At 36.8% G+C, this 15,323-nt stretch overlaps 2 protein-coding genes across 2 annotated transcripts in view; both read right to left on the bottom strand.

Annotated features, from left to right (window-relative positions):
• Nucleotides 1-266: 266 nt before the first annotated feature.
• On the bottom strand, nt 267-5,132 carry LOC139859226 (receptor-like protein kinase HERK 1). Its single transcript, XM_071848020.1, has 3 exons — nt 4,218-5,132; nt 455-584; nt 267-364 (listed from the first exon to the last, which is right to left on the bottom strand). Exons 1-3 carry the CDS (start codon nt 5,130-5,132, stop codon nt 267-269), a joined length of 1,143 nt encoding a protein of 380 aa, XP_071704121.1.
• Nucleotides 5,133-8,671: 3,539 nt separating this feature from the next.
• The window catches only part of LOC139859225 (uncharacterized), a 32,042-nt gene continuing 25,390 nt past the window's right edge, over nt 8,672-15,323 (bottom strand). The window contains exons 4-6 of the mRNA XM_071848019.1: nt 9,682-10,326; nt 9,181-9,504; nt 8,672-8,726 (exon numbers count right to left, since the gene is read on the bottom strand). Coding sequence (XP_071704120.1) covers nt 8,672-8,726; nt 9,181-9,504; nt 9,682-10,326 — 1,024 coding nt within the window. The remainder of the gene's footprint in view (nt 8,727-9,180; nt 9,505-9,681; nt 10,327-15,323) is intronic.

Here is a 15,323-nt window from a genome sequence, read left to right as displayed (position 1 = left end):
TCGAGTCATTCATCTCTTGAATAGCCAAAGAAGCATGTGCAATTTCTTCAAGAGAAATAAACGCAAAATGTTGAAACGACCACGATTTGATTTCCTTAATCGGACCAATCAATTTACCTTCCACCCTATCCTTCAAGTTCTTTTGCCACCTCCTCAAAAAAGCTAGAAGATTTACCCGATGGATTACCTTCACCTAGGCCTAAATCAAACACATGTCCAGGCCCATCAAAACTTCCACGGCCCACAACTACCTCACAACCCATCTTCTATCGCTCTCTTCTTTGACCCAAATCGACCCGAGAAACATCAACATTAGCCATCATGTTACTAACAGGTTGATCATCAGGACCACCCTTAGCTGCCCCTAAGTCAGACATTCGATCGAACCACACACCCCATTAACCTTCTCGTACCCCCACCGAACCCATAATATCATCACCTGAACTTTAACAACGAGCTCGTTTGCGTTTGCGAAAGCCTTGAGAATCTGGAGCCGCTTGAATCTTATCTAAAGAAAACATAACCGAGGGTGACATATCAAAACTCAAACCAGCTTTAACAGAAGAATTACAATGACCATCTGCCTTTTTACCCGTAAGCACCGGATAAGAAAAACCAACATCAAATATCCATCAACAAAAACTCCAACACCTCGAGTAAAGTGCTTAGTCTGCAACCCAAGGATCGACGAAGCAACTGTATCCGTCGTAGCATCTGTATCACCAATTCGATCATCACCATAAAAAACAGAGGGTCCATGTAACACCTCGGTTTTTCTGTAGGTGGAACGACGTTCCGAAGTGGAGGAACGACATTCCAAATGGAGGAATGACGTCCCAAAACCAGGAACGACGTTGTGATCAAGGAAATGGGTATCATTGAACAGAACGAGAGGTCATTTCAAGAACGAAGTTATCATATTAAGGAACGACGTTCTTAATAAGGAACAACGTTCCATTTGCAGGAATGACGTTCCTTCGTCAGATCTGAGATTTAATGCGTTTTTAAAGGGTTTTAAGTGGGGACAATTTGGTCTTTTCACACATGGATGGCCTTATAGCTAATCAATCAGTTTTAGATCCATTTCAATTGCATTTTCCACCCACTCAAACACTCTCAAACTTTCTAGAGTGAGAAACCCTAATTCTTGAGAGAGAAAGCTTGATTTAGAGAAGAAGGAGGTTGAATCTCACCAAAGTGCAAGAGTTAACCTTGTTTATCTTGTTTCTAGCTATCTTGTGATACTAGTGGTACGTCCTAACTCCGATTTTCTTTCAATTTGGTGTTGTAGTTTGGTATTGCATGTTCTTGATAAAACCCATCTAGATTACAAATGGGTGTTTGAAGCTAGTTGTGGGTCTGGTTGACCCTTGTTGGTGGGTTTTGGGTTGTAAAATATTTTGGTCATGTGTAGACTTGCAATTTGGGCATAATCACTATTATTAGTGATTTTGTTGTTGAATGGAACCAAATGGGTGTCTTTGAAAGTTGATTTTGGGTGTAAACCCGATTTGGGTCAAAATGGGTCATTTGGTTGATTTGGGTTATGAATTGCTCCTAGCAATTGACCATAAGATGTTTTAGGTTGAGTTTGGGACCAAATCACTAGTTTTGGTGATTTGGGGAGTTTGGGTCTTGTTTGACCAAGTTGGTGATTTTGGGTGCAATTGGGGTCAAAGTTGGACGTATGGGTTTTAGGTCAAGCTACTAGTATTTATAGCTTGATGTTGTGTATATGATAGGTGACTTGCTCTTGGATCAAGCTTAAAGTCCTAGAGAGGTTGTGACTCGCCTAATTGCTCAAGGTGAGTGGAGTATTTATATGTGTGCGTATATAAATTGTTTGCTTGCGGGTTAGTGGCGAGTACTATCCGATTGTGAAGAATTTTACTCTTCATTGGCCACTTGGTGCATTGTGGTGAGTGATGTCCCTAATATAAGACTCGGTATTCGTTGGCCACATTGCGTTTGGGGAAAGTGGTGAGTGTGATTACTTTGAAGTCCACTCTTCGTTGGCCACTTGTGAGGATGTGGGAAGTGTTACCAATTGAGACCACACTTTTCGTTGACCACATTCGGGTGTACATGGTGGTGCCATCCGGGAGGCGCCTTCGTTGGCCATGTACACGGGTAACAAAATACGTGCCTTGCAATTGAAAAGGAAATCTTTAACCTTGGCCTCCACCAGAGGAGCTGAATCAACAATGAGCACACACAGATCCAAACGTTCGACAATAGAACGATTTGGGGCAAGCGTTACAAATGACCATGAATGACCCTCAAAGCTGGACAATCCACCATCACGTCGACAAGGCCGCCCACATAGATAGGTTTTCCGAAGACATTCGAGTCGTTCATCTCTTGAATCGCCAAAGAAGCATGTGCAATTTCTTCAAAAGAAATAAACGCAAAACGCTGAAATGACTACTATTTGATTTCCTTAATCGGACCAATCTTACCGAAAGCGTCTTTGAGCATATTTTGCGATACCCTTTCCAGTCTGCCGATAAAAATTGAATCACCCATCTGAGCAGGATCGTCGAAGGATATGATGAAGTGGAGTAAAGGGTTTTTAATTGAAATTAGTTGATAATTGAAGATGAAAGGAAAGGATCCCCAGCTGGAACCGTAGTGAAAAATGAAATTGATCGGAAATCAAACCCTCTGGTTGAAATTGGTACCGTTGAAAGAATTCACACGTGGCCACCAGCTTTCCCAAAATAAGGGGGATCTACTACTTAATGCTCAAGGAAACATCCAACATGTATAATTCATCCACCTATCTTTCTGATCTCCTTTCTTTCTATTAATCCTATTTTTGACTTTGACCCGTTCAAGGTAAAAAATGAGGTTGATGGTGTTGGCTACAACTGAAGGACAAAGGACAAAGGAAAAAGGACAAAGGAGAGCCATAGAGTATGCTTACTTCTTCATTTTTTTAGGTTCTCTTTAAATTTATGTGATGTTTAAGTTTTGTTTAATTGCTATATCTTTTATTGAAGTATCAATCTAATTTAATTTAACTTCTAATCTAATATATCTAATCTAACTATATATAAAAGAAAGTCATAATTATGTAAGCGTATTCAATTTCAAGTGTTACATAATTATTTTAAATCATAATTTCACCATTGATTAATGTGATGATGTCAACCATTAATTTGTATTTTAACCATTGATTAGAATTTCAACCAAAACATGATTTTGTCTCCTAATTAGTTACCAGTTTTCCTTCAAATTAGTTATTTGTATCCCTCATAATTAATCATTAATCATTAATTGTTAATGATTATTCAATATTAAACCACTTGAACATAGCTCAAGTGGCCACCGAGTTCGTAATGAAGCATAAGACCCATGTTCAATTCTTTTTAACGCTCAAGATTGAATTAATTAGACTCTTGACTAGAGGTGGCGTCAATGTGCACAATTCACCCTGTTACAGGTCTCGTCGCTTAGGGGGCTTGTTACCCAGGGGTTTTGCTCGCTAGTAAGGATCTAAATGTGGTTGTCAGTAGTGAAGTTTTTTCTACGAACCTAAAAAAGGATTATTCTTTATTAAATATTAAATATGAAATATTAATTATTAATTTCAACAAAATTTCCTCCACAACTACACATCACCCGCAACACCAACTACCATAAGAAATGAACTGACTTTACTAAGTGAGCATATAACATGCTAACATACACATCAGACTTCCCACAAAATGTGTGTTTGTTTTAACAGGGAAACAAAAGTTTATAGTGAGAGCTTAAGGCATATTGCGAATATACTAATGCCCGACCACGTGATTATATTGGGATGGTTTTGACGACACAAACAATTCAAGAAAACTCATCCAAGTTTTGATTTAACTTGTAGATCATTTTCCAAGTAATAAACCCACTTATTAAACATTGACTTGTAGCTTACCTGGTAGTGGCCTGCCTCTCTTAGCGAGAGGTCAGGAGTTCGACTCCGCTGGACTGACTCAATGTTATCCCTGACCTAAAGTATCCACCCAGACCGCCTTTCGCTTAATGCGGGGATAGCGGGGAGGGGAGTTTTACCGGCCATGCCCTCGGATTGGTCCGGGTTTTTTCCAGGGCAGTAGTTGGGGGCGGATTATACAACTATGGGAGATGAACCCGTGGGTGGTTAAGTCCCCACAGGTGATCCCAAACTAATGCCCAAAAAAATAAAACCACTTATTATTTAGAAAACTTGAACTTACCTGGAATTTCAATGCATCCTTGAGTTGTTTTACCACAGTAGCTATTGCAGGTCGTTCAGGCCGATTAATGAGTAAGCATTCATATGCAATCTTTGAATATGTAAACAAAGAATTTGAGTCAATTTTATCTTTCAAACTAGCATCAATTATTTCCTCTAGTTTATGTTCTTTGTAGGATCTTCGAGCCAGTTGATCTAGATAACGCCGATTGTCCTGCACATTCATGTAGCTCAACCTGCCGCATAAGACCTCAAACAATACTACCCCGAATGAATATATATCCGATTCTTTAGTAAGAATTCCTGTTCTCCTATACTCCGGATCCAAATAAGCATCCGTGCCGCACGCATGCGTCACAATATAACTATCATTATCATTTGTAAGACCTCTTTTGGAAAGTCCTAGATCCGCAATCATAGCTTTCAAGTTGTGACCCAACAGAATGTTTCCACTTTTAATATCCCTGTGGATAACTCTATGATTATCTGAAACATGGTTGTGAAGATGATCAAGACCGTAAGCTGCATCGATGCATATATTAATCCTTTGCTTCCATGTGAATGTACATGCCCTACTCAGGTACGTATCAAGGCTTCCATGCTCAGCATACTCATATATAAGAATTTTTTCATCTCCTTGTTTACAGAAACCAAGAAAGGAGACGATGTTTTGGTGTTTATAACGAGACAACAGTTGAATCTCTGTTAAGAACTCCTTAATCCCCTGACCACCTTTAGACTCTTTAGTACTAAGTCGCTTTACAGCAACCGTCCTAAGTTCCCCGGAGAGTAAGAGCTCTCCTTTGTAAACTTGGCCGTATCCTCCCTTTCCGATAAATGTTGTGAAGTTTTTGGTGGCTGTTACGATATCTTGGAAGGGCACACTGAGGTGATCTGACTCTATAAGAGACGTCATCTCATGAAATTATAAAGAGATTCAAATTAAGATAATTAGCAGCAAATGAGATGATGATCACTGCCTCTGAATGAAAAGACCAGACTTTTTAGATGTCTATATGAAAACAAAAGTCAGACTTGATTTATGTCTATCTACCTATACAAGAAAATAATAATAATAAAAAAAAAAATATTATGTTATTTAATTTCCACGTTTTTAGTTTTATTGGATTTTTAAATGTACCAGTTGAAATTGTTTAATCTCAGATCGATGGAATGTCATCTTGATGATAAACTACCTACTTGTTAAACAATAACATCTCCATCATGACCAAGCCTTTAGAGCCGGTCAAAAACTATAAAAAAATCCATCATTTTGATTTTTAAGGTACTTATGGAAATTGTTTAATGTCCATATATGACAACAACAACAACAATACCCAATCCAACGAAAGTGGGGTATGGGGGAGGTGAGTGTAGACAATCATTACTCGTACCCTAGATTAGAAGGAAGTCACTACTCCACCCGCGGGTATAGAACCCGCGCCTAGATAAGGTCGTCCCTCCCTCTACTCTAGCGCAAAAGAGATTGCTTCCTAAAGGACCTCCGGTCCGAAGAGCTCATAAGAACGAAATAGAGAGGGCAAATGATACGTACCTGTACGAGTAATGAGCGCCTAGCAAGAAGCAACCATACACAGTAACCATAAAGGGGGACACATATAGCAGTAATGCACAACAGTAGGGCAAAGAGCATGAATAAAATAGTGCACATAACCATTTAATTTCAGGTAGACATACAGACAAACAAAATATATACATATACATATACATATACATATACATATACATATACATATACATATACATATACATATACACACACACCGATATATATATATACCACACGAAAGCATGAAGAAAAAAAAAACTCATGCTTAAACATAAATACATATAGATACATTCGTAGATATATATACCTAGGTACAGATACAAGACAGACAAACATACATACACCAATACATGCACTTAGATACATAGATACATATATAGATACAAACATATACATCGGTACATATATATAGCCTAAAAACATATACATAGATACAAAGGCATATAAACCATGTAGAGGGGTATAAATAGTGTGGTTATTGAATATCTAGTTATAGTTATATATGTAGTTGTATAATAAAAGTAACTAACACAATGAAAAAAAAAAAAAAAAACCTACTCAATAATTCTAATTCTACTCCTCCACAGGCTCCTATCAGAAGTCATGTCCTCCGTCAGTAGGAGCTCTTTCATGTCAAGCTTCAATCTATCCTCCATCCTACGTCTAGGTCTACGCCTTCTCCTTACGCCGCCAACGGCGAGGGTCTCGACTCTCCTAACTGGGGCTAAAAGTGGGCGCCTCCTAACATGCCCAAACCATCTAAGTCGTCTGATGCAGAATCGGGTAAACATGTTGAACTTGTTAATGGGCTGAAAAATATTAGACCAATAAATATTAGGCTGACAAATATTAGGCTCCTACAAGATTACTTTGGAGAAACTCAAGTTGGACCTCCCATTTGGGCTGATGGCTTGTGAAGGAAGCAATTAGCAAGGCAGATTTGATGTTATTTGGAAAAAAAATTCGGTGGCATTTAAGCAATGAAATCGGTGGGATTTAAATTCCATAATTATCCATATTTTGTTACCTATTATCTTGTTTCTTTCCTATTATCTTCTTATTAGTTATTTGTATTTAAAGGGATTTAGATTATTTTGAAAGTCAGTCTTTGATATTATTATTTTTGAGAATAAAGAAGCCGAGGCTTTGTTTATCATATTCGTGTTCATCAATTGTTATTTCTGTTTGGCCACGATTCTTTTACATTATTTGGTATCCAGAGCTCAGGTTTTGGCCAAACAATGTTTCGTGGAGGTTATCGAGGAGGCTATTGCAGAACCGCCGACCGAGGCAACGATGGAGATAATCGTAGACACGCCGAAAGAGGCAACGAAGACCCTCGAGACACAGAAATTGAACGATTATATAAGCGAATCGTCGAGTTGGAACTGAACCAACAACGATTCCCTGCGCACTACGATTCGGATAGAATCGATTCATAATCCATTTATGATACTGAACCCATCTATGATACAGATTGTGAAGATGGAGAATCCATTTATGATACCGAACCCATCTATGATACTGATGGTGAGGTATCTTTTTCTTTTTTTTGAATGTGATTATAAAAGTGATTTGGAGGTAGTTACTAACAAAGACACCAATATGCACAATGAAGATGTTGATTTGAAAATTAATTTCAAAAAAACTGATCTTGGTCTAAACAATATTGGTGAGGACCACCTCCCCGTTGCAATATTTGGCACTTTCATTGAAAATAATATTGTTCGTGTTGTTCGTAAGGATCTTTTAAAATCTTCGGTCCTTGAAGTTGTAGACTCGAGGACGAGTCTTTTCGAAGAAGGGGAGAATGATGCAGAATCGGGTAAACATGTTGAACTTGTTAATGGGCTGAAAAATATTAGACCAATAAATATTAGGCTGACAAATATTAGGCTCCTACAAGATTACTTTGGAGAAACTCAAGTTGGGCCTCCCATTTGGGCTGATGGCTTGTGAAGGAAGCAATTAGCAAGGCAGATTTGATGTTATTTGGAAAAAAAGATTCGGTGGCATTTAAGCAATGAAATCGGTGGGATTTAAATTCCATAATTATCCATATTTTGTTACCTATTATCTTGTTTGTTTCCTATTATCTTCTTATTAGTTATTTGTATTTAAAGGGATTTAGATTATTTTGAAAGTCAGTCTTTGATATTATTATTTTTGAGAATAAAGAAGCCGAGGCTTTGTTTATCATATTCGTGTTCATCAATTGTTATTTCTGTTTGGCCACGATTCTTTTACATTATCGTCCTTCCCTAAGTTTGTTGATGATGTTCCCAACTTCCAATTTCTCCCTAAAAACTCCATTTGGTATCATATCTAGCATGGTCTTACCACACGTCCATCTAAGCATCCTCATTTCTGCCACCTCCATCCTCCTCTCTTGGGCCTTCGTCATTGGCCAACACTCTGATCCGTACAACATGGCTGGTCTAATTGCCACCTTAAAGAATTTACCTTTCAGTTTAAGTGGGACCTTCTTGTCGCACAACACCCCTTTCGCAGCCCTCTACTTCAACCATCCTACTCGTATACGATGCGTCACATCCTCATCTATCCTTCCCGAAATGTGAAGCATCGAGCCTAAATATGTAAAGGACTCTTGCGGGGGTAGAATCTGATCCCCAATTTTGATATCCACTATATCGTCGTGTTCCTCTTCGCCCCCCTTGAAATCGCATCTAAGGTACTCCGATTTAAGTCTGCTAATCCGTAGGCCATTTGATTCTAAGGCGATCCTCCATTGCTCTAGCCTCCTGTTAAGCTCATACTGAGAATCCGAAACTAATACAATATCGTCGGCGAAAATCAGGCACCATGGGATGTTGTCTTGTATCCTATGAGTCAACTCGTCTAGGATCAAAGCGAAAAGATAAGGGCTAAGGGCAGATCCCTGATGTAAACCAACCTCTACCGGGAAAAACTCTGTGTTTCCTACCATCGTAAGTATACGAGTCTTCGCCCCTCGTACATATCTCTAATAGATCTTATATATCTACTTGGGACTCCCCTAGCATTAAGAGTCTTCCAAATCAGCTCACGCGGGACACAGTCATAAGCTTTTTCCAAGTCTAAGAACGCCATGTGTAGGTTCTTTTGCTTTTCCCTATACTTCTCCATAAGGCTTCTAACTATGTGAATCGCTTCCATCAACGAGCGTCCTGGCATGAAGCCGAATTGGTTCTCTGAAACCTTTGTCTCGCGTCTGAGCCTCGTCTCGATCACTCTTTCCCAAAGCTTCATAGTATGACTGAGTAACTTTATGCCTCTATAGTTACTACATAATTGCGCATCTCCCTTGTTCTTGTAAATGGGAATAACCTCACTGAGTCTCCATTCCATAGGCATATTTGCGCTTCTAAACGTCGTGTTGAAAAGGTTTGTCAACCATCTAACCCCGTCACCTCCTAGGCACTTCCACGCCTCAATCGGAATTTGGTCTGGTCCTACTGCTTTGTTTCTTCCCATCTTTCGTAGGGCCAATCTAACTTCCTCCTGATTAATCCTCGTGCAGAAACAGTTGTTTTGAAACTCCTGAACCTCGTGGGGTTCACCGTTCCGCTCTGGTCTTCCCCTACCGAAAAGGGATGCAAAATATTCTTCCCATCTTTTCCTAATAAGGTCTTCTCTCACTATACTTTGGCCTGCTACATCCTTGATATATTTGATGTTACCTAAGTCCCTCCTTCCTCGCTCCCTATCTTTGGCTATCCTATATATGTCATTAGCTCCCTCTTTAGAGTCTAGTTTTCTATATAAGTCTTCATATGCTTTGTCTTTTGCAATTGCTACGGCCTTCTTAGCTTCTCTTTTAGCTTCTTTATATCTTTCTTCTACCCTAGTTCTCTCTTCAGGTGTCCCTTCTCCAAGAGTAATGAGCTCCCTAAACCTCATCTGCTTTAACGCGACTTTCGATTGGACATCGTCACTAAGCCACCACGACTCTCTTCTACTCTTATGGGCTCTCGATGTCCCTATAGCCACTCCTAAGGTCTCTTTTGCCACATCTCTGATAGCGGACGCCATACGATTCCATATCTGGTATGCGTCCATAGGGGCAACGTAATCCTCTTCTACACTCAATCTATTAACAAAAATTGCTCTAAAAGTCTTTGCATTCGCTCCATAGAGGTTCTTCCAAAGGATTCTAGGTTGTACAGCCCTAGCCCTCCTGCCAACTCTTCCCCTAGTGACTAGGTACATGACCAGCAATCTGTGCTGGGAGGAGCACGTCAAAGCTGGAAGGACCTTACAGTCCCTACATGTCCTAAGTTCCCCTTTACGAAGAAGCAAAAAGTCAATCTGGGTGCTGCGACCCCCGCTATGGAATGTGGCTAACTGAGCATCCCTCTTCTTGAAGAAAGAGTTTGCTACCACCAACTCGTGGGCAATGGCAAACTCAAGAATTGAGCACCCCTCTTCATTTCTAGGACCAAACCCAAAGCCACCATGGGCTCCCTCATAACCTTCTGCCTCCACTCCTATATGTCCATTCAGATCACCACCTATAATCAGTCGATGGTCGGCTGGGCACCTGATGTGTAACGTCCTCCCAATAGGGTCTGGAAGAAACGTTACTAATATCAAATAAACCAACATATTATAATACGAGAACAATACTAAATGAGAAAATTTAACTTTATTGAGTACGCAGCGGAAAATGAAATGTCGTTACAATAATGGAAATAACGATAAAGTAATTGTTCATATGCAGAAGTAATAAATGCGATATCTCTTGATCCTAAGTCCAAGTAGCATCACATAAGTAGTAGATAAGAAAGCTTGAATCAAACAGCACCTGAGACAAAACATGCTAAAGTGTCAACCAAAAAGGTTGAGTGAAGTTCATAGGTTTAACAAAAGTAGTTATCGTTGTTTTTAGACCACAAGATTTAGTTGTAAAGTTGATCTCCCGCAGGATCAAAAAGTAGATCTCGCAGATCCAAAAGTTATGCCAGTGCGTGATATTTAGACTAAACGTTCAAGTTTGCCCCATGACAAGTTGTGTCTGTCCTTGTCGGTTTAAATTTCATTATCAAGTAATACAAAGACTGAGTCAAATGTATCGGGGACGTTACTCCCGATAGGCCTACCCCCAATAAATAAGCATGCCGCAGCACTTAAAAATATCACTGTAGGGACTTAGTCGGACGTAGTCGGGTATAGCATAGTTTTAGCAGTTGGTACTTGTGTCTAAATTGTAAATAGTAAAAGCAGCATGTGTCTCACCCCAAATAAGTTAAATAAGTTTGCTAGCAATAAAGAGTGGGGCTATGAATTCACCTTAGTAAGTAGAGAGAGTTATTCCTCGGAATAGAGAGTTGAACGAGTGAGCAGGAAAGTCAACCTATTGACATTTAAGAGTAGTTAAGTGTTTTGCCCATGTTTAAGTTTAAGTATGTGTTTAAGTATAGTTTGTTTTACTAAGTTTCTATTCCTAGTAAGTTACTATTTTTATAAAGTTTCTATTTTTAGAAAGTTTCTTATTTTACTAAGTTTCTATGACTAGAGAGTTTCTACTTTTATGAGTGTTTCCATTTTAGGATACTTGCCGTATTAGATAAGCTTCCAATCACCCCTTTCCCTTCGAATGGCTAATTTAGATCTAGGGGCTTGAGCCATAGGACCCTTTAAATCGGAAATCCAAACCCTCTGCCTAGAATCTCGTAGAAACCATTCGTCAAGAAAGTTCGAAGATCTATACATCTCTAATACATATCCCAAAATGTTTTTGTGCTACAATATAATTAGTAGGTTATAGGTGCTAGTAATAGTAATAGTGTATACATGTTAAGTACTAGTATAAGTAGTATTAGGGTTTCATTAATTAGGGTTAGTTAATTAAAGTAGTAATTAATAACTAGGGTTTAGTAATTAATGTCCTAGGGTTTCATAAATGTTTAGAGTTTAATTAATTAGGGTTTAAGAATTATAGTTTAGGTGTAATTAGGGTTTAAGGTTTTAATATGTATATGTATATATAATTCGTATATATATGTATATATATATATAAATATTTTTTTTACATGTATATATGTATATATAAATCTAGGTGTGTTTATGTATATACTTATGAATAACAAGTTTATAATATGAATATGAATTATCAAAGATCAAAGTTTATGTAAATAGTTTAGGGTTTATGTTATACCTTTGAAGATTCAAGATAATTAACAAAGAAAAGATGAACACGATGAAGATGGAAGATCAAAGCCTTGAAAATCTTGAAGAACTCCTTGAAGATTCTTGAAGAACACGAAGAACAAGCTTGAAGATCCGAATACCACAAGAGAGGGAGAGGGAGAGATTGTTTTTGAGAGAGGATTTTGGTGTGATTTGTGAATGAGAAACTAGGTGTTTATATAGTGCAAGTATTAGAGTGTTAGTCAACATAAGGATGTTCTAATTAATGATTTTATTTTGTTTTATAATTTTTAGTCAACAATAGGTGGTACTAGTTTATAATTAGTCAACATAAGGATGTACTAGTTTACACTTTATTTTTAGTCAACATAAGGATGTAAGATTTTTTTAGTCTCATTATTATTACTATTATTATTATTATTATTATTTTTACATTTACTACATGATAAGTATTATTTTCTTTTTACTAATTCATGACTTGTATATATTTAGTTCCCAATTGTTTTATTATTTATATAAATGTCACTTTTTATTTATTACTTATAGGTTATTAGTTATAATATTACATAAATGCATAAATTTTAATTAGCAGTGAGTGTCGACTAACAGTTTATTATTTTCATCTTTTATTAACTTGTCAATTTTTGTACAAAGTTAATTAATATGTTTTCTAACTCTTAACACTTAACAATTGTTGATTAAAGTTTAATCATTAAGTTTTAATTATATTGTTTGGGCTTTTAATATTGGAAAAATATAGAATGGAAAAAATGAGGGTCGTTATAGTACCTCCCCGTTATTGAAAACTTCGTCCCGAAGTTTTTAGGTAGTTTCCTCGTTTGCATCAGCAGTTGAGAAGAGATGGGGATATTTCCGTTTCATATGGTCTTTGCGTTCCCAGGTATATTCGGGGCCTCTACGCGAATTCCAACGGACTTTAACGATAGGTATATTGCTTTTACGCGTTTGTTTGACCTCTCCTTCCATGATTTCTATAGGTTATTCAACGAAGTGCATTTTATCATTAATGCGAATATCATTCAAAATGATGATGTTATACAAGTCATTTCAGTAAATTGGATACATGAAATGTGTTATGAATAGTACTGAGCTCATTTAAAACCTTGAGCATTTTATGCCACAATATTAGGGCAGACAAACAAAGAGGAGTTCGTGAAAATCACAGTCATGAAATTTGATAGAGATCTTCATTGTTTACAACAAGAATATTTTAATGATGAATATAAGTTGAAAAATAAAGTTTTATCACTATTGAATAATATGGATAAAACAATTCGTTTATAGGAAGAGTATAAATGAAGCTATCATAAAAGAGTGAAATGAGAAAATTAAATGTTCGCCTTAACTTTTGACGTAGTCACGATTGATTTCCGGAATTCAAGGAATTAAAGGAAATCTTCGTAATCTATAAGATTTGATTCTCCGGTATTTACGAAATTTTGAGATTTGTTTGATTAAATGCGGTGATTTGCCTCGATTGATGTGTTTGGAATTTTGCTATAAATTAGCTTCTTTCGTTTCATTATCTTCACCACTTCTATACTTTCTTTCTCAATTCAAACTTTCAAAAGATTAAGAAAATGCTTAATCCAGTTCTGATCCTGGTTATTATATTGACCATCTATGCAGTCATTCTTCTTTTTCTTTTACCGCCAGAGGAATCTGTTTACTTCTACTATGCTCTTGGGGTTATAGTGTTTTTAATTATCCCGTGTCTTTATATTGCTATACGCATTGATATACACGGTTTGTAATTTCGGAGTCGTTATCGGGCTTTATATTTTCCCTTATATGTCGGAGCTTTATGCTTTTGTTTCTTCTTCCCGACTTCAAGTCAAGCGAGTAATGGTCCAGAATTCATAGGTATGAAGTTTCGAATGATCATAATATATAAAGTAGAAAGGAAATGTAATAGCACGATTTGATTTGTCATATTACCAGAATATCCGAAAAAGACCGAATCATCAAGAAAAATATTTTCTTGATATGTTTAGAGGTTAAATAGAATGTAAGAGTCGTGTAACATGGAAAATGATGATTATAAAATCTATGAATCATCATCTTCCATTAAAAACTTAGCATGACTTACTGTAATATAATCACGTTGGCCTGACGTCATTATATTATTCTAACTCATGCTTCAATTCCCAACACTTCTTCAAAGCATTTGTAATTTAAACTCGAATTTTACAGAATATAGAAACTAAAATAGTTTCCTTTATAAAGATATCGCAAAGAGATACTTAATTGCGGACATGAATCGTTATGAAGATATCTTCCGAAATATAGAGGATATTTATGATGATATTTTGGAATTTCTAAGTTCGAAAGTTGATGAAGAAAAATTTTTCGCAAGCTTTTAACATGACTTCGGAGCAAGATATTCTCTAAAGATTTCACCGGATCCAAAATTACCTGGATTCTTTGAATATAGGGTTTGGCCCTTATGTTTGTCCTTGGTCTCCTCCATGGTTAGCTCAATCCGTTTTTCAGTTCCAAATTTTCTTTTGAGCTTTTCCAACGTACCATTCTTTATTATCAAACTGTTGGCCCTTAAGACCATCTACAATTTTTCTGTTTCCTCTGCATTTAATGCAGCCATATTTGAATCATCGGTTATCAATCCGAAATGGTTTCAAGAAATTTCATTTTTAGATGATTAAACGCTGATTGCGATCGTCAAGATTCAAAGGATGTTTTCAAGAATTTTGAATTTGAAGTGTTTAAGCGTAAGATGCATCCATCAATGGATCTAACGGTTGACGAAGAAATGTTGTGATTTTCAAAAGTAAGGAATGGTAAGTTCGGTGGTTTGATTTGATAATTCATCATAGAATACGAATGAATATAATTCATGAATGTAGTGATCTTTTAGGAAGATAACACTTGCTAAAGCTTTACTTAAGTTCCGATATGTCAAAATCAGAGTATGTAACTGAATTTGTATGAAAATGGTTTTTCTTTGGTGAACATATACATATATCATGTGAATGTAAGTAGTATAGTTAACAACTGCTGAATCAGAATGGAAGAATGTACAATGTAACATATTTATATGAGATATGAATATCTCTCGGTTTTACTTACCCGTTAAAATATTTTTTACAATTAACAGTTTGTACAAAAGAGAAGATATACTTTCATATATGTATTCTTCAGATGTAATCATGGTTTTAATGAGTTAATATAATATTAAACTCATTTGATTTGCTGTTGAAACGAGAATAAATAATCTCCAAAACCTTAGAGATTTCATAATTGTCGTGAAATATTTCGCTAATGAAGTTATGAATTAATACTTCATCGTTCATTGTTATTGATATATTTCGGTATATGATGTTGGTGCTCTTGGAATTCTTGTGAAAT

The sequence above is a fragment of the Rutidosis leptorrhynchoides genome, chromosome 7 (assembly GCF_046630445.1).
Source record: "Rutidosis leptorrhynchoides isolate AG116_Rl617_1_P2 chromosome 7, CSIRO_AGI_Rlap_v1, whole genome shotgun sequence".
NCBI lineage: Eukaryota > Viridiplantae > Streptophyta > Magnoliopsida > Asterales > Asteraceae > Rutidosis > Rutidosis leptorrhynchoides.
The sequence above is the reverse complement of the archived record's forward strand: the minus strand, read 5'-3'. Positions and strand labels throughout refer to the sequence as shown.